We start from the raw sequence: 18,371 nt of genomic DNA, 5'->3' as shown, positions 1-18,371 counted from the left end.
TTGATTCACATATTCGAGGAAATGCACTCCTACTCGAAGAAGCTAAGCTTGTTGGGATTGCAAAGCCAAAAAGAGAGCTTATTTCCCAGATTCTAGTTGAGAATTCCAACCTGATAGTAGTGTCAGTGCTTGGCATGGGAGGCTTGGGGAAAACAACATTGGTTTAAAGGGTGTATGAAGATCCGAGTGTGAAGAGACGGCTCCAAAGCCATGCTTGGTTAACTGTTTCCCAGACATTTCATATGGACCTGATCCTCAAGAACTTGATTCGTCAATTGTACAATGAATACCAGGAACAAGTCCCTCGTTACGTGGAGGCATTGGATGGTGACCAGTTAAGAGCATTTGTCAAAGATCTTTTGCGAAAACGAACTTATATCATTGTTCTTGATGACATATGGAGGTTGGATTCATGGGAGGCAATCAAATATGCATTTCCCGATGCCAGTTGTCGTAGTCGTATAATGCTCACGACACGAATAGCTGATACAGCCTTCAGATCTTGCACACAGTCACATGCATGGTTCAAAGTCACGGTCGCGGTCGCGGGCGTGGCTCGGAACGTTCCACATCGGTCTCGGCATATCGGTTGCGGTCTCGGTGAAACGCAAATTTTAAAGTATTTAATATTCTAAAAATTGTTAATAATATAATAAAGTAGGCTAAATAAAAATAATTAAAAAATAGCAAAAGAAACGGCCAAGTCAATCCATCGCGGTGTGATTCTGCTGATTTCTCGTTTTGACTCAGGATAACTCAGAGTAACTCGGTGTGACTCGGCCGAGTAAATCCGTCGCTGTGACGACTCGGCCGATTTCTCGGCGAGTCAAGTATTTCGATATCGTTTGCCGAGACGGTGACGACTCGTCTCGGTCTCGGCCGAGACTTCGAACCATGGTCACATGACCATGTCCACAAGATGATGCCTTTGGACTCTGTTTTGCAGTAAAACGTTTGGGGGTAATTGCTGCCCTTCACATCTAGAGAACATTTCAAGACGTATTCTTGGTAAATGTGATGGCCTACCACTCGCAATTGTTTCCATTGGTGGAGTTTTGGCTTCAAAAGACAAGTCCAATCTTGATGAGTGGGAAATAATTCTTCGCAGCCTTGGTGGTGAGTTAGGAAATGACAAACTTGAAAGACTTAAGAAGATACACCTCTTGAGTTTCAATGATTCAGCTTTCTTTCTTAAAAATTGTCCATTGTACACGAGCATTTATCCTGAAGATTCAAAAATAAATGTGCATATATTAATACAGCGGTGGATTGTAGAAGGATTCATTGAAGAAGATAAGGGAATGGCAATGGTTGAAGTTAGTATCCAATCTCTCTGCAGCAGGTCTCTCTGCAGCAAATCAAGAGAACAGAACTTCACTGCTGTAGCTACCATGAATGGTTATATAAATTTTCCAAATAACATCAGACGGTTGGTCATGGTTTCACTAATGATCATGTCAAAGAATGCAACAACTTTAAGCATCTTCGGTCTTTGGGAATCTATGGATACATAAATCCCCTAAATGATTCCCCATTGTCTCAGCTTTTAAGTGATGGTCCAAATCTGCTGAAGGTTCTGAATTTAGAGGGAGCAGACTTCAAGAGTATCCCTGAAGCTGTTTTCAAATTGTTTTGTCTCAAATATCTAAATCGAAGGAATACAGGTATCGAAATCATCCCAGAATCTATTGGTAAGCTTCAGAACCATGAATATTTGAATTTGGAGAACACTAGTGTGATGGAGCTGCCAATTAGAATCCTCAAGCTCAGAAGATTTCCCGAGCTCTTAGTATATCATAATGGTAACTACTCAGAAAATTATAGATTTAGCAGCTTTAGAGCTCCAAGAGAGATTGGAAGCCTATCGTCGATAGAAAATTTAGATTAATTCCATAGTCGCAGAAAATGATGAAGTAGTAAGAGAGATTGGAAGGCTCACTCAATTGAGGATGTAATGGAGCTGCCTGTTAGCATCCTCAAGCTCAGAAAACTTCGCGAGCTCTCAGTATATCATCAAGGTAACTACTCAGAAAATTATAGATTTAGTGGCCTAAGATCTCCAACAGAGATTGGAAGGCTCTCTTTGTTAGAAAATTTAGATTCCATAGTCGCAGAAAATGATGAAGTAGTAAGAGAGATTGAAATTTGGAAGGTTCACTCAATTGAGGATGTTAGACATTTCCAAGCTAAGCAGAGAAAATGGAAACAGTATTTGTTCCATTGCCAATCTCCGCTCATTATATCTTAATGCAATTAACGATGATGAGATTCTTGATCTGCAACATCCCATTTCTCGCAGCACTCTAGTTCTTCAGGAGCTACAATTGAGAGGGCGTTTAGAAAAGGTATCACAGTGGCTTCCCTCTCTTCAACGTTTAACCACCATTTGCCTGTTTGGCAGTGGTTTGAGGAAAGATCCACTGGAACACTTTCAAGATGTACTCAATCTTGAGAAAATGATACTTCTTGAGGCTTATGAAGGAGAAGAATTGTTCTTCAAGGCTGGAGGATTTGGAAAGTTCAAGAAACTAGAGCTCAGAAGGCTTCAAAAACTGAAAAGGGTGAGAGTGGAAAAGAATGCAATGCCTTGTCTCCAAGAACTGATGATTGTGGAATGCAAACAAGTGGATGAATTGCCTTGGGGCATCCAATATTTAAACAAGCTCCAATCTCTTCACTTGTATATTCCAGGTGATCAGTTGATCATGAAGCTACAGGATAAAGGAAGTGAGGAATATCGAAAAATTGTTCAAATTCCTACGACTACCGACCTGGGAAACTGGGTAAATGGTACATGGAAGACACATCTCCTGTAGAGAGAAGAAAGAATACATTTGTATTAGTCTTATATACCTTTATTTTGCTTTGTTTCTCTTTTTCTTTTCTCAGTTGTATCATCTATCACTAAATGTGTAAGTTGTATCATCTGTCACTAAATGAGATATTAACACTTTCAAATTTTTTATTTGACTTTTAGTCATTTCATTTTTTAATTTTTGGGTGATTGATAAGCTTCATTAGTTGCACGTAAAGATGGCAAAGAAAAGGGCAAATTACACTTTATTCCATGTGGTTTAGTATTTTTCTACATAATCTCCTATGATTTCAAAAACTATACATAACCCCATAGTTTGAATTAAAGTATCAAAGTGACGGAAAACGAAACTTTTAAAAATATTAAAATTACCCTTATAAATACATGACACATTAACCCTGTATGATTTTATATTTTACTATATAACCCCTTATGGTTTAATGCTTTACTATATAACCCTCATTTATGATTTTCAAAATATACACACAACCTCCCTTAATTAATAAATAATTTTCAACTTTACACAAGGGTATTTTTGATATTTTAGATGACTCTGTTACAAATGATCATTTTCGTCACTTTGACACTTTAATTCAAACTATGAGGGGGTTATGTATAGTTTTTGAAACCACAGGGGAGTTATGTAAAAAAATACTAAATCACAGGGGGTAAAGTGTAATTTGCCCCAAAGAAAATAGAGGAATGTACTGCAAAATACAAATTGAAAATTCAGATTACTAGTAATGTCGCTGCTAGATTTACAAATTAAGTCTCGAACCAATAATATTAACAGAAAATAAATGGCATATTTCTGACTCAATAAATAGGATGAAAGTTTTTTTTGCCCTTTTGAGGAAACAAGATGAAAAGATAAATAAGTTCTGTATAAAATTTCCCCATTAGATTAACCACCACAAATGATTGTGTATACAAATTGCTTTTTCTCTCCAAAGTCAAGTCTTCTCTTTCCATGAAATCGGCATCTAATTATTGGAGAAGGGCAAACTTTCACGTCTTTTCCTCCCTAAAGTCAATCGTCCTGCTTCAATGCAATTGCATAAACATTTCCACTTGTCATCGGTTTTCTTTCTGTTCTTCACTTCTTGTCTTTGTTTTCACATGTGGTGAGATTATTTGTGGTATAAACATCACGATATTATCATTTTCCATTTCTTCTGCCCATCTGCCTTTGATTAGTTTGTTCTTTCTTATGCCATCAAATATCATCTGGAATAAGATTAACAATTAGGAAAGGGGCTGGAAAGTTTGTTGTTCAGGTTGAACCCAGATCAACTCTTTCAAACATCTTTCATCACTCCAGAAACCACTGACAATTAGTTTCTCAATTTTCACCAAACCTCCTGAAATTTCTGACTCACAAAAAAAAAATTCCTGAAACTTGAGTGCGAGAAGTAATGGCAGAGAATTCTGTAGCTTTTCTGCTTAAAGAACTGTCAACGTTCCTCCTTCAGCAGAATACTAATCTGGGTAGTGGACTTGAAAAAGACGTGCAGTTCATCAAAGATGAGCTGGGAAGCATGAGGACTTTCCTCAGAGATGCTGAGGCTAAAGAAGATGATGTCTATGAGCTTCAAGAATGGCTTAGGCAAGTGCGAGAGGTTGCTTCTGATACAGAAGATGTTCTTGATGAATTTGAAATGAAGTTTGGTTGTCATCATGTTGATGGGCTACTCGGGCGCATTAAAAAGATATTATGCTCAGTCAAGAATGTAAGAGCCCGCTATGAGATTTCTTCTAGGCTAAAGAATATCAGGTCTCGAGTAGAAGATATATCTGCAAGGCATCAGAGATACCAGTCCACGTATAGTACTTTCAGAAGGGGATCCAGCTCTTCCGATGCTACGGAAGATGGAACGAGTTATGTGAGGGGGAACGCACTTTTAGTTGAAGAAGCCAAGCTCGTTGGAATCAATGAGCCCAAAAGGGAACTCATTTCACGAGTCCTTGCTGATGATTCCCACCTGAAGGTAATTTCAGTGGTTGGTATGGGGGGACTAGGTAAAACCACCTTGGTAAAAAGAGTCTATGAAGATCCTACTGTGAAGAGGAAGTTCCACTGCCATGCTTGGTTAACTATCTCTCAAACATTTCACATGAAGGTCATCCTCAAGGACTTGATTCAGCAGTTGCACAATGAAATCCGTGAACCAGTTCCTCAACAAGTGGAGTGCATGGAGGGCAATCAATTGAGGGCATTTGTCAAGGATTTTCTGCAAGAGAGAAGGTATATCATTGTTCTTGATGATATTTGGAGCATGAATTCATGGGAAGCAATCAAATATGCTTTACCTAATGGCAGCTACAGTAGTCGCATAATGCTGACAACAAGAATTGCTGACATAGCCATCGGCTCATGCATAGAATCCCGTGATTACATACACGAGATGAAGCCTTTGCCTGTTGAAGAGTCCTGGAATCTTTTCTGCAGTAAAACATTTGGGGATAATTGCTGTCCTCAAAATCTCGAGGATGTTTCACGACGCATTCTTAGTAAATGCAAGGGCTTGCCACTAGCTATTGTAGCAATTGGTGGTCTTTTGGCTTTGAAGAACAAGGGCAAACTGGATGAGTGGGAGATGACTCATCGGAGCCTTGGTGGAGAGCTAGAAGGAATCGGCAAATTGGAAAAGGTAAAAAATATACTACTTCTCAGCTACAATGATTTGCCTTTCTTCCTTAAAAGTTGTTTGCTGTATATAAGCATTTACCCTGAAGACCAGAAAATAGATCCGGAGTTAGTAATTCCCAGATGGATCGCAGAAGGATTCATACATGGAAAGAAAGGAATGACAACTACTGAAGTAGCCCTGGGGTATCTGAATGAACTTGTTAACAGAAGCTTAATCCAAGTGGCAGAGTTCTACCGTGATGGAAGTATTAGATATTGCCGTGTCCATGACATTCTGCGCGAAATCATTCTGACAAAATCAAGAGAACAAAACTTTGTGAATGTAGCTTCCTCATGCTCAAGAGATTGTGCAAGATTGCCAGATAAACCCAGACGCTTAGCAATTCATGGATACAATGAGAACCACCAAGAATGCAAACGCTTTCGGCATCTTCGGTCTTTGGTGATCTTTGGATACACAGATCCCCTGTTCAACTCCTCATTGTCTAAGATCTTAAGTGGTGGTCCAAAGATGCTGGAGGTTCTGCATTTAGAAGGAGCAAAATTGACGAACATCCCAAAGGAAGTTTTCCAACTATTTCGTCTCAAATTTCTAAATCTAAGGGACACAGGGGTTCAAATCATTCCACCATGCATTGGTAAGCTTCATAACCTGGAATACTTGAATTTGATTGGCACCAAAGTGAGGGAGCTGCCCGTTGGCATTCTACAGCTCAGAAAACTTCGCATTCTTTTAGTATATCACATAGGCAAAGATTTTGCTTTATGCGGCGTTAAACCTCCTTCCCAAATTGGAAATTTACTCTTCTTGGAGATTTTACATTCAATAGATGCAGACCATGACAAAACACTAGTAATGGAAATAGGAAAGCTCACTCAATTAAGGAAGTTAGGCATTTCGAAGCTGAGAAAAATCGATGGGGCGATACTTTGTTCCTCTCTGGGGAAGCTGACTAATCTCAGACAATTGTGCGTTAATTCAATTAAAGAAGATGATACTCTTGATTTGCTGCATCCCATCTCTCCAACCCCTCGAGCTCTTCAAGTGTTGGAACTGGGCGGCCGGTTAGAGATGATTCCACCATGGGTGGCTTCTCTTCAAAACCTGACCACAATTCAACTGTTTGGCAGTAGGTTGAGGCATGATCTTCTAGAGTCTCTTCAGAGTTTGCCAAATCTGGTAGATGTGTCACTTAATAACGCATATGAAGGAGAGGAACTCTATTTCATGGCTGGAGGATTTCAGAAACTCAAGAGATTAGAGCTCACAAGATTGCAGAAACTGAAGTGCGTGAGAGTGGGCGATCGCGCAATGCCTTGCCTCCATAAACTAGTCATGGCAGAGTGTAAATTAGTAGAAAAACTACCATGGGGAATCCAAAACTTAAACGAGCTCAAATCTCTTGGGCTTGCTGATATGAGCAATGAGTTGATAGTGAAGCTGCAGGATAAAGGAAGTGAAGAATATCAAAAAATTGCTCTCGTCTCCGAAGTTGTTATTGCAAACTGGAAAGATGGCAAATTATGGAAGCGTTTCCTATAAAAAGAGGAAGAGATCACTTTGTGGAGAGTTTCTTGTTGACTCTTAAGATTTTGCTTTTAAGCCTGCAATCATACAAGTTTCTCTGACTCAATGTTGTTTTTTTTTTTTAATGCATACATCTTTGTTTGTAACTGAATGTAAAGACCTTGCATATTGATTATATTACTTTTTTGTTTCATTTTATGTGAAGAGGGAAAAGGGAGTAAGTTCTAACCAAAGGTACTGGAATTCCTAGTTGAGAGACCTCCCCATCCAAAGAAGAAGATAACAGAACCAATTCTGGACGATCATTAGGACAGAATAAAAGTAATTTCAAGGTAGCATGCATGACACTTTTAAGGCAGTATAGTCCAAAGAGCACAGAAGAAGAATGTGAAAAGATGAAAATGAAGGCTCAGTGCTAATAGAATCCAATTTCATGGAATGCAGTCTCCAAAGATGGGAGTTTAAGTGAGCTATATATCATAGAGATTCTGGTATACATCAGTATCTATCGTATACCTCTAAGCTTCACGCTATGTGCAGGATACATTCCCTAAAACATGCTAGCCGCCAGGAATGCTCGATTATTTTGATTGCCAAGAAGTTGTAATTTTTCTTTGTCATTCATACGTTTTTATAACTTGGTGCCAATTTTTATTTGCAGGTAAAATGATCTTAGTGACTTGTGTTTGCGCCTCTCATGCGGATCACATATTTGCTTATGAATGCGGGTGAAATGCCACTACTATTGCCGCAGTTGATCATTTAAGATTTTGAAATTTAATTTAATTTTGATTGATGTAAATTTTGATTAGCAATTGAAAAAGTCTTTACAATCTTAATAAAGAACTTCACATATTAGCACAAATAATTTGTCATTTGTCTCTTTTCTAATAGCTTCCTTCTGACTTTTTTTTTCCCCCTGTTTTCGGCTAAGTATCTTCCTTCACATTTCTAGATGCTATTAATTGTATTCACATTTGAAGCTCATTTTATATGTTATGAGATAGTGCGTTGCTTGAACCATTTTCAGTGAGTAGTCTATTACCTAAACTAATTTTTCCATTCTCATTAGTTGTAGAGTAAATGGTCAACAGCTCTTCTAACTTCCAAACTATGTCTGTAATCTAAAATTGTTCATAGAACATTATATATAAATCGGGAGTCACATAGAAATACCAGCCAAAAATTATGAGTACTGATTCTCTATATCTAGTGCCTGTAAATGCAAACTAAATCGTGGTAGACCCATCATAATATGCAATAATAATTCTTTAAAACCTATTTTAGAAGAACCAAGGAGTTTAGGTTAGAAAAGTCAATTGATTTGACTATTATTATTTGGATTGTCGAGCTTCATAGAGGGGTATAAGTAGTGAAATTTAGGTGGATTGTGAGATTAGAGTTAAGTAAATATGAGGGTAATATGTCCCTTAAGTTGGTTGAGATGATAGAATTGATGTCATCCCTTCCTATCAACTCAAGTTTGAATATCTCTCGGGACATCTACTCGTCGCACAGGATTCGCTTAGTGCGTCTTACCCTTTCGTGTGGTTAGCGGACTATTACACGGGACAGGATTTACCCAATGTGCACTCTCAAGTAGCGACTGCAGATTCCATTATTGTTAACAAAAATATGAGGGTAATATATTATCTTCCTCTCTCACCCCATAAATTCTAGAATTTTTTTCTTACTACCCTCTGGCCTTGTTCATGCTAGACCTCACTTACTCTTATTTGGTTTTTATATTATCTCCTCAAACATTAGAAAAGTTTGTAGTATGAAAGTTCATTTATGCCTCAAACTAGACACAAAGAATCGGATACAACACAAGCATATTCAGATTCCATGAATGATAAATAAACCAGAGGTTTCAATAATTCTCTGCATCTTTTCATGTTTTTTAAGGTTATGAGGAACTAATAGGCAGCTGTGTACTCCAAGCATTGAGAAGTTCATCATACATTTGAGAGCCAAAGTGTAAAAGACATGATGACCCAATTTGCTGTCCAGTTACTAATAGCCTAGAAGATAATTAATGGGAAAAACAATAATGTAATTAATGTTGAAGCAAAAAAGTATGCAACAGAATAGGGTTGCAAACGAATCGAGCCGCTCGCGAGCAGCTCGAGTCGAGCTCGAGCTTGAACTCGAGCTTAGAATGTTAAGCCGGCTTTGAGTATATATATATATTTTTTTTTTTATTTAATAATAAAATTACGTATATTATATATGTTTTTTATTTTTTATTTTCATAGTAAAATTACGTATATATCCTTAATATTTTATTATTTATTAAGAAAAAAATATTATTTTATTTATTTTTTTAAAAATAAAATAATTATTTTTTATTTTTTTCAAGCTCGAGCTCGGCTCGACTTGATTCGAGTCGAGCTCGAGCTTGAAAATTGCTGGCTCGTCGAGCTCAAACTTGGTAAAATTTAGTCGAGACTCGGCTCGATTAGCTCAAAACTCGATTCGGCTCGACTCGTTTGCAGCCCTACAACAAAATTACGATTACATTGGAATCGTAATATCCATGCCTAACAAAATTAAAAAACAAACAAATTTGTGGCTCTTGCACAAGAAATTTTGTTAGAGTGAAAACATGTACAGCACTATGAATTGACCCACTCATTTATATAAGCTGAAGTTTGATCCTAATCTTATGATAATCACTAGATGTCGTCCTTTTTTATTCTTTCTATGCAATTTTTTTATTCATCCATGTTTTATAACTTTTATTTAAGTGATACTTTTCAAAATATCTAATAATGAGACAACTACAGCTCTGTTCGCGTCGTATCTAATTTTATTTTTTAACATAACAAAAAAATTGTATGTATGAATGATTTCTAATATTACATAATAAAATATTGTGTCACTATTACATGACATACAAATCTAGCTATCCCACACTAATACATGCTATTTAGGTAAAGACATTGATAAAAAAAAAAAAAAAAAGTACACGAATATACTAATTGAATGTAATTTTGCATCAAATGTACTATTATAATCTACTCAATATACATGTGTAACATACTCAAGTTATGTTCATAATTTAGTATTTTACTATGTTACAAAAGGAAAAAAAATTGTGCCGCTCTTATATGTAATATGTAATTTTAGTTATTAGTTATTAAAGTATAACATATTTTAAAAAATTGTGCCTTAAAAATTAACCTTTGATTAATGGAGGATAAAGTATTGAATCAATAGATATTTGTAAATCTTGTTTTTAATTTGAAATTGTGGAACAACTCGGTAAAGTGTATGTTTTCAGCATTCATAATACACATAAAAAGTATCTGTTTTAGTAAGTATAATACTTTTGGTAAAGTGTATGTATATTTTTTTAAACGTTCTAGCCTAATTTAGGGTTAATTCCACTTTATCCCCTCAAACTTTGGCCTATTACCCACTTCAGTCCCTTAACTTCAAAATGGGACACTTAAATCCCTAAACTTATGAATTGCTCCCAGTTAAGGAAAATTGTTGACAGAATCCTGAATGCCGTTGGTGGTTGAAGAGCGTGGCAAACACTCTCCTTTGACTGAGGGCAACAATGAAAATTCACAAAATATCACATATATAGATTAAAAAAAGATGGTGAAATATGGAGGGAAAGTTTCCCTCCATGCTACCCACTTCAGATGGATAATGTAGACCTGATCCAAATCATAAAAGGGCACTTCAGGTCGGTATGCTGAGAGACCCAAGCTGTCATTCTGCTATCCACAAGGCAGGAAGAAGAAAAGGAGAACCCAACGCATGGTTCAACAAACAAAGAGAAATGGTGAGGCAATTTTGTGATTGTGAAAAGCAAACATTGATGATGACATCATGGACTGCCATGAACCCAGGAAGAAGGTTTTGTCGATGTGCCAAGTACAGAGTAAGGGAAATTAGGGTTTTGTGTTTATACTTGTTTTTTATTTTGGGTTTGTATGAATTGCAGCCACCTAATCTTGTCTGCAAACATAATGTTCTTGTCAAACTAGGAACAAGGAGGCTGCATATACTGGGATTGGGTTGATCCTGAGATGTGTCAAAGGTCAAAAGAAATAATACCTGGACTGCTAAGGTCAATGAACAAGATGGAAGCTGAGTTGGATAGGTTGAAAGAAAATTCAAGGTGCCAACAATCAAAAGTGAGGAGGCTAAGGATGTACTTGATTATCCACTGGGTTGCCATTGTCATGTGGTTGTTTTTGTTCAAATCTGGGGGAGAAGGTCCAAAATGCGTTGTAGAAGAAGCAACCGCTTATGCCGGACTGCCCGTTTTGTTTGCTCAAATATGGGACCACCTTTGTCTGTCATTGCTAAGTAGTGGACCTTTTGAGTGGTTTTAAATGTATTGTATCAAATTTAGGGATATAGTGGACCTGCTATGTCCCATAATTGTGAACGTTGGACCTGCTATGTAATCAGAATTTGTTGTTTAGGGATTTTAGTGTCCCAATTTGTAAAGTTTATTGCAAGTAATCTATGTCACATTAACAACAGCAATCAACCAGAACATAAAATTTTCAGCAAAAACCTTTGATCATTCAACAAATCATCCAATACATAATAGCAATACCAGGAATGACAAAAATTTCACATTAACAGCCTCTGAATTTCACCCATCTGGACTAGCAAGACAAAGGCTATATGAGTTCCACAATAGAGGCTACCAAAAACAGAGGCTAACAAAAATTCCATATTAACAAAAAAATTCTTAGTTCCAATGGACTATATGAGTTGAACAAAAGTTCGCCACATCTGGACTAGCAAAACAGAGGCTTTTACTGCCCAATTTGATTGTATCTGCAAAATAAAAAAGGCTATATGCATGTACAATTCTTGAGTTGGTTTGTCCAGCATCAGTCAGTTCATGCTTGAAGGCTATTTGGCCTATTGCTGCAATTTTTCCAACTTAACAGATTGGTTTCCATCCCCATGGAGCTGCACATTTTCAATTCCAAGTGACTCCTTCGCATGTCCTGCAGCTGTCTGTAATGTAGACAGGTTAACACACAAATTGCCTTGCCATGTGAATTGTGCTGGTTTAAGTCCACTGCTGGAATGAGAGGCTGTCCCCAAGTCCACGTATGAGTGTGGTGCTCTCATCGTTACTCCGTGGCTGTGGGAATAAAGTTTGCGACCATCAGCTTTGGAGCTTAACTGCAAACAAGCACATAACATGAATCAATAAGACATGACACCCATAAATAAAGACCTGATGTATGGAGACCACTTACATGAGTTGTTGTAGGACTCTTTTTCACATGCTCAGAACTATTTTGAGCATGATTATATGGGTTTTCCAGATCATCAGACCGTATTTTTACAGTTTTGAATCCCAAGTCTCCAGTCATGTCCAGTGAGCTGCTAAAGGTCCATTGCCTCAACTTACAATTATTTTTTGAGTGACCATGCTTACGACAAAATGCGCATTTTCTTCCTTTCTTTGTCACTGGTTCTTGTGCCCCTTGTTTTGGCTGATTGGCATCCAAATTTTGAGATGGATCTATGTGACTCTGTTGCGTACTTACTCCAAGTATGTCAACGGTCACATCACTTGGACAAGCCTCGTTAGTACTTGGCTGCATAGATGGACCTGTATCTCCAATATCACTGTTCTCCTTTGCTGAACTTGTAGTTGTCCCCTCAGTGGTTTGCTTATTTTTATCCAGACATCCTCTTTTGTTATGTCCGTATTTTTTGCAGCGGCTGCAGCTCATCATGGTGCCAACCTTGTGAGGTTTAGTTGGATTGACACAGCTGTCCCGTCTGTCTTCTTCTAAAGCCTTTTTTCTCATTTTCTTTGGCCTTCCAGCAAATCTTCTATAAGTCGGAGGCTTCATTGCTGGAAGGTCTATGTGCTCCCACAAATTAGGACCATTGATTGGATTAAGTACAGGTTCATAACTTTGTAGATACGTGATCTTCAAGTAGGTGTTGGAAACATGCTTCTCTGGTGCTTCATGTCTCCTGTTGATGGCAGCTACAGCATGGCCACATGGTATTCCCCTTAATTGCCACTTTCTACATGAACAGGTTTTGGCAGCCATGTCAACAATATACTGGTCCCCAAATGGACAGCTTATCTGATATTTCATTGTCCCAGCATATGACGCTATGCACATACACTGCTCTTGTTTAGCCATTTCCAATATCTCAAATATTACTGGACAAAGAAGACCTGAATACAAAATGAAAACAATAAATTGGTCATAAATTTCTCAAAGAAGTTATGAACTGACCTTAATACTAGTAAATAAATAAAATGTTTCTTAACCTTCGTGCTTGGACATTGCTTCCCTGTTCCTCTCCATCCTCTTCAGCAGGTACAAATAAATGGTCTGCAGCATGGATATGATTGGTAGTGACATGGCCTTTAAAATTACTGCATTAAAGGACTCACACATATTATTCACCAAAATATCACAATCCAATCCACATCTAAAATGGGCTCTACACCAAGTTTTGGGATCTTTTTCATCAAGCCAAGAATGCGCAGCTGCAGATTCTTGCCCCAACTGTTCCATTTCGACTTTCCAGTGGGTAACATAAGAAGTTTTTGCGCATTTCCAAAGTCTTTCTTTTAAGGCCAGGCCTCTATGAATCTGTTTGAAATTGGTGTATAGATGTTGCACACAACACCTGTGCTCAGCTTGTGGCATTTTGTCTCTAACTGCCTGAACTAGTCCCTGTACACGTTTGAATACAACTTGGCTTAAATAAAAAGTTGTACCTGAGTTATTAAATAAAAAGTTGCTGTATAAATAAGTGCTAATACAATTCATCATACCTTTTGCTTGTCAGTCATGACACACCAATTACTGGAATCTGAAATTTCCAAATCTTGTACAAGCAATCCCAAAAACCAGCTCCAATTGTCATAATTTTCCACTCTAACAACTGACAAAGCTAGTGGAAACATTTTATTATCCCCATCCATACCCACGGCTGTAAGTAGTTGTCCACCATATGTATCCTTTAAGAAGCACCCATCCAACCCAATCCAATGCCTACAGCCCTTTAGAAATCCTCTCTTCAATGGCTCTAAGCACATGTAAAGCCTTTTGAATCTGACAATCCCATCCTCGTCCTCATCCGTCTCAACGAACACTGTCGATCCAGGATTTGCTCTCCTCAATTCATCACAGAAGTCCTCTAACAATGCATACTGTTTTTCATGACTGCCTTCAATTATGTCTCTTACTTTTTTCATTGTCCTATAGCCTTGTTTAAGACTGAAATCTACATTTAATTCTTCAGTCACCGTAGTCATGAGCTCCTGGACTGTCATGGATGGTGTTTTTCTCACCTCATCTACAAACAACCTGGTAGCTAGTTTTGATGTCATGTTTCTATTATGAAAGACACGTCCACAGGTGTGCTCCTTGCTAAGTGTCTTGATCTGGAAAGTGTTTTCACCTTGCATTTTTGAGCCAAAAATTTGCCATTCACAGCCTCTGCATTTCACCCGTACCCTATATGTGTCATTTTTTATGAGCTGGACATCCCTTCCCTCCATAATAGCCTGGATTCTAACAGCCAACCTAAAAATAACAACTGATGAAAACCTCTGGCCTACCTTAAATCTTGGACTTCTCATTTCAGTTTTCTCATTAAAAACTGAAAATTTAGGCTTCTTATTTCTCTTACGACCATCTTCATCTTCAGATTCACTCTCACTCTTCAACTCTCTAGAACAATCTGTTTCATATTCTGACTGCATATCCTCCACATTAACCATGTTAGGCTCATCACAAACATTTACTTCGTCAACAGCTTCTCCTTACCTACCTGCTCTCTTCTTTCTTCTGTCTTTGCTGGTAGAAGGTCCAACTTCAGGAGCTCCTTTATGCACACCAAATTGTTGTCCAATCTTTAAGGTTTCATCAAATAAAACATCCTCCTCAACTTGCCCCGTATAATCTGGATCATCGAACTTGTCATCAGCCTGCATATCATCATTAGCCTGCACATTATTATCAGCCTGCACATCAGTCTCATCAGTTTGGATATCATTATCAGTTGCCATTTGTGATTCTTCCCCTGCATTATCTCTCTTGTTGTCCTCTTCTTGTTGCAAATTAGGACTTTTGGAATCAAAATTCTCATGACTGTTTGTAGCAACTTCATTACTGTTGTCATCAGCCACATTTTTCCTTCTGTTGTCCATATCATTGAAGTCAACTTCTTCCAGTATTGCTATGTCACTGTCCATTTCAGATGTTTCTTTATCTTTTGTATCCTGCTTAGCAGAAGTGTTGTGGCCTTCAGGCATGTCTACATACTCTGTTTTTTGAGTTTGAAACCTCACTGGATTATCATCAGTGCCAACTTGTAGATAAACCTCTGCCACTCTATTCAGTGGCAATGTGTTTACTAGAAGATCACAATCCCAATCACACATGCAAAAATATAGTCCAGTCTCAAGCGGCATACCAGGAATCCTACCATACCACCCAAAATGAGCATCTTTCGGGTATCCTAGTCTTACTGCACATTCATCAAGCACTTGTAGTGACCATTTTTCAGCATTACAGTTGTCTATATAGTCTACCCTTCCTCCCACGTATTCTTTGCTGGGAGAGCTTCTGAACTCACCCTGATGGTGTATCGCCAAGGAAAATGAGTCGGGCAAAATGTCATTTGGACCACACTCTGGTTAAATAAAAAAATAAATCATTAATAATTAACCCATTAATTATTAACAACATTTTTAGCATTTGGGACCACAATGTCTTTAACAGAAGGAACATTAGGGTTCCCACAACACTCACTTTTCAGTAAAATATGCAGACCCACTAACAGTACCATCAAAAATATATAATGCCTTGGACATGCATTCCACAACCATCCAAAACCCTAACTTTTCAACAATCCTTATGGCTTTAAAACGTTTTTCTACTGCTACCGTAAATTCTTACCCAAATTCCAATTATTAAATTCAATTAAAGTACACAAAAAGCTCTAAAATATTTTTCTCATACCAGTACTTGTCTTCTCTTTTGCTTTCCATTGTTTCGCTACGAACGCGGACGCGGACGCTTTTTCTCTCACATTGACTCGTTTTTTTCCCATTCTTGCAATCTTCAGTGTTTTTCAGCAACAATCATTCGGATTTTTACACACTTTGGTTTTACCCCTCCTCTCTATTTTTTCATCCAAGACAGAGGAAAGAAACGACCACTATCTGACTGTTTCGCACTTTCCCTTCTCTGGAATTTGTCTTTGTTTGTCCTTAATTTACGACCCAAATTTACGTTTATGTCCTTGTCATTTTCAGTAACAATATTCCCCCATCTTCATTAACGGAGAGTGTTTGCCACGCTCTTCGACCACCAACGACATTCAGGATTCTGTCAACAATTTTCCTTAATTGGGAGCAATTCATAAGTTTAGAGGGATTTAAGTGTCCCATTTTGAAGTTAAGGGACTGAAGTGGGTAATAGCCCAAAGTTTGAAGGGACAAAGTGGAATTAACCCACTAATTTATTCTACTTCTACTCTTAAGAGGAGGAGAAACCTACTCTATGGGATGGCTCAATTGAACCGGGGGAACCTGATAGGGACCCACCATCAGAGCAGACGGGTGCACCACACACCCGTGTGAATTTAAAACAAATCTCATATTGAGACACATTGATGGAAAGTAAGGTTTTATTTCATAATTAATGTGGTGGTCAACTCCTCTAGAGAAAGTTGATTTGGTAAAATATATGTATGCTTTTATGTAAATTGTATACATAAAAATGGTTAAAGAAATGAAAGTTGCCACAAGTTAGAACTCCGTTTCCATCGTCTAATCTATCTGGACCAATCTGCCATAAGGATGTGGCTTCAAACCCCCTGTCCCCAAAGTAATTTCTGTTCCCTCTGTCCCTTATTTATATAGCTGCCACGTGTCTCTAATCTTTTATTAACCTAAACTCAAATAAACTATGGGTTTGTTTGCATGAAAAGCAAGCTTTTAATTAGATATTATGCTGATATAATTTTTTTTTGAGTTTTGATGATATAATTATTCATTTATATTTTTTATTTTTAAGCATGTGCATGAAAGTCCTACTGGTAGTAGAGATGGTTTAAACATATGGGAACCAAATAACCAACGTATGTTGTGCTCAACGCAATTGTCACAGGTAATATTTTCTTGTTTATAATTAAATTTTAGTTATTCCAAAATTCACTTGTTTGCAAGAAATAGTTATTTAATCTAAAATTTATTTGAGTTTGGATTAACAAAAGATTAGAGACACGTGGCAGCTGTATAAATAAGGGACAGAGGGGACAGAGACTACTTTGGGAACAGAGGATTTGAAGCCGAAGGATGTGACGTACACGCGATTGATTGGCAGAAATTCAGCTTCTTCGGATAACATGGCAGGCTGATCAAGCTGACAAGTCAGAAGGCCTTCTAACATGTCAGCCAATCACGTCGCCACCCACACGTGGAACCACATTGGATTAATGAGTTTAGCTGGCAGAAATGTCATATTTGAATGCTTCCGCTGCAGTACTGTAGCGTTGGAAGTAAAATGACGTGGACTACGTGCTGACACGTCCAGTGACATGTTGTACATGTCATCAAAATAGGTGATGTGGATGATGATATAAGATATGATGACTGAGGTGGCTGCCATAGAGAACTACCACGTAGATGACACTTCTGACATGGTTAATATGTTGCTACGATGAGTTGAGAGTGCTAAAACGTGGTCGCCATATCAATAATATATGATGATTAGACTGCTACATCTTTTATGAATGATGTTTGCATGATATCACCATTGACGTGTTCAACACATAAGATGCCCCCTAGCTTGTTTGTCATCCATGTGATCATCTCCGATGCGGTGTTGTACAGGTAATCTCACATTTCCCACTTGGCCAAACGTACGAAAGCCACTTCGATAGAACTATGGTAGCATCCACATCATCTCAATCGGCTGATATGGATTGTATACGTCATCCTTCTCAGCAAATGGTGATGACTTGGCATTACATGTTAGAGCATCCACAATGTTTTACACCCTTCCCTTCAGGGTGTAATTCACATGCCACATCAATATTTCACTATCCCACGTCAGCCTTCCACTATCTCCTCTTCTTATTATACTCTCATCCACAATGGATTACACTCACAGAGTATAATAGCAGGGTCCACATGCCACAACTGCATTCAACTATCTCCTCTTTTATTATATTTTCTCCCATCTTTTATTTTAATAATGCACAACTCATAACCCATAAATAAATAATTTTATTATTTTTAAAAATAAATTATTGACGTGACACCTCAAACGTGAAAATATCATAATAATCCATTATTAATTAATAATACCCTATCTACTTAATTTAACTCCACGACATAA

At 37.7% G+C, this 18,371-nt stretch overlaps 3 protein-coding genes and 1 long non-coding RNA gene across 5 annotated transcripts; 3 read left to right on the top strand and 1 right to left on the bottom strand.

Moving 5' to 3' along the window:
* The first annotated feature begins 242 nt into the window (after positions 1 to 242).
* On the top strand, positions 243 to 1,888 carry LOC113707129 (disease resistance protein RPM1-like). The gene is made up of 3 exons (XM_072063928.1): positions 243 to 619; positions 947 to 1,316; positions 1,427 to 1,888. Exons 1-3 carry the CDS (start codon positions 243 to 245, stop codon positions 1,886 to 1,888), a joined length of 1,209 nt encoding a protein of 402 aa, XP_071920029.1.
* A 1,851-nt stretch (positions 1,889 to 3,739) lies between these two features.
* LOC113707128 (disease resistance protein RPM1) lies at positions 3,740 to 7,842 on the top strand. Of its 2 annotated transcripts, XM_072063983.1 has the most exons (2): positions 3,740 to 6,103; positions 7,655 to 7,842. In XM_072063983.1, the coding sequence occupies exons 1-2, from the start codon at positions 4,231 to 4,233 to the stop codon at positions 7,723 to 7,725; spliced, it is 1,944 nt and encodes a 647-aa protein (XP_071920084.1). In that variant the 5' UTR covers positions 3,740 to 4,230; the 3' UTR covers positions 7,726 to 7,842. The 2 variants fall into 2 exon arrangements, with proteins under 2 accessions (XP_071920084.1, XP_071920083.1); XM_072063982.1 differs by lacking the exon at positions 7,655 to 7,842 and having other exon boundaries at positions 3,740 to 7,191.
* A 2,787-nt stretch (positions 7,843 to 10,629) lies between these two features.
* LOC140013281 (uncharacterized) lies at positions 10,630 to 11,501 on the top strand. The gene is made up of 2 exons (XR_011820357.1): positions 10,630 to 10,891; positions 10,998 to 11,501. It is a non-coding gene; the product is annotated as an uncharacterized lncRNA (long non-coding RNA).
* A 769-nt stretch (positions 11,502 to 12,270) lies between these two features.
* Positions 12,271 to 14,743, bottom strand: LOC113707127 (uncharacterized). The gene is made up of 4 exons (XM_072063927.1): positions 13,793 to 14,743; positions 13,280 to 13,691; positions 12,330 to 13,183; positions 12,271 to 12,276 (listed from the first exon to the last, which is right to left on the bottom strand). The coding sequence occupies exons 1-4, from the start codon at positions 14,741 to 14,743 to the stop codon at positions 12,271 to 12,273; spliced, it is 2,223 nt and encodes a 740-aa protein (XP_071920028.1).
* Between the last annotated feature and the right edge of the window lie 3,628 nt (positions 14,744 to 18,371).

Source organism: Coffea arabica, chromosome 8c (assembly GCF_036785885.1).
Source record: "Coffea arabica cultivar ET-39 chromosome 8c, Coffea Arabica ET-39 HiFi, whole genome shotgun sequence".
Taxonomy (NCBI): domain Eukaryota; kingdom Viridiplantae; phylum Streptophyta; class Magnoliopsida; order Gentianales; family Rubiaceae; genus Coffea; species Coffea arabica.
The sequence above is the reverse complement of the archived record's forward strand: the minus strand, read 5'-3'. Positions and strand labels throughout refer to the sequence as shown.

What these genes read in the sequence shown, in the direction of transcription:
- LOC113707129 (XM_072063928.1), top strand. Translation starts at nt 243, where the DNA reads ATGGACCTGATCCTCAAGAACTTGATTCGTCAATTGTACAATGAATAC. An exon ending in GGTGAAACGCAAATTTTAAA is followed by an intron (nt 620 to 946) that starts GTATTTAATATT and finishes TCTGTTTTGCAG; the next exon opens with TAAAACGTTTGGGGGTAATT. An exon ending in AGGGAATGGCAATGGTTGAA is followed by an intron (nt 1,317 to 1,426) that starts GTTAGTATCCAA and finishes AAATAACATCAG; the next exon opens with ACGGTTGGTCATGGTTTCAC.
- LOC113707127 (XM_072063927.1), bottom strand. Translation starts at nt 14,743, where the DNA reads ATGGTTAATGTGGAGGATATGCAGTCAGAATATGAAACAGATTGTTCT. An exon ending in TCATGACTGACAAGCAAAAG is followed by an intron (nt 13,692 to 13,792) that starts GTATGATGAATT and finishes AAACGTGTACAG; the next exon opens with GGACTAGTTCAGGCAGTTAG. An exon ending in AGCAATGTCCAAGCACGAAG is followed by an intron (nt 13,184 to 13,279) that starts GTTAAGAAACAT and finishes TTTTGTATTCAG; the next exon opens with GTCTTCTTTGTCCAGTAATA.
- LOC113707128 (XM_072063982.1), top strand. Translation starts at nt 4,231, where the DNA reads ATGGCAGAGAATTCTGTAGCTTTTCTGCTTAAAGAACTGTCAACGTTC.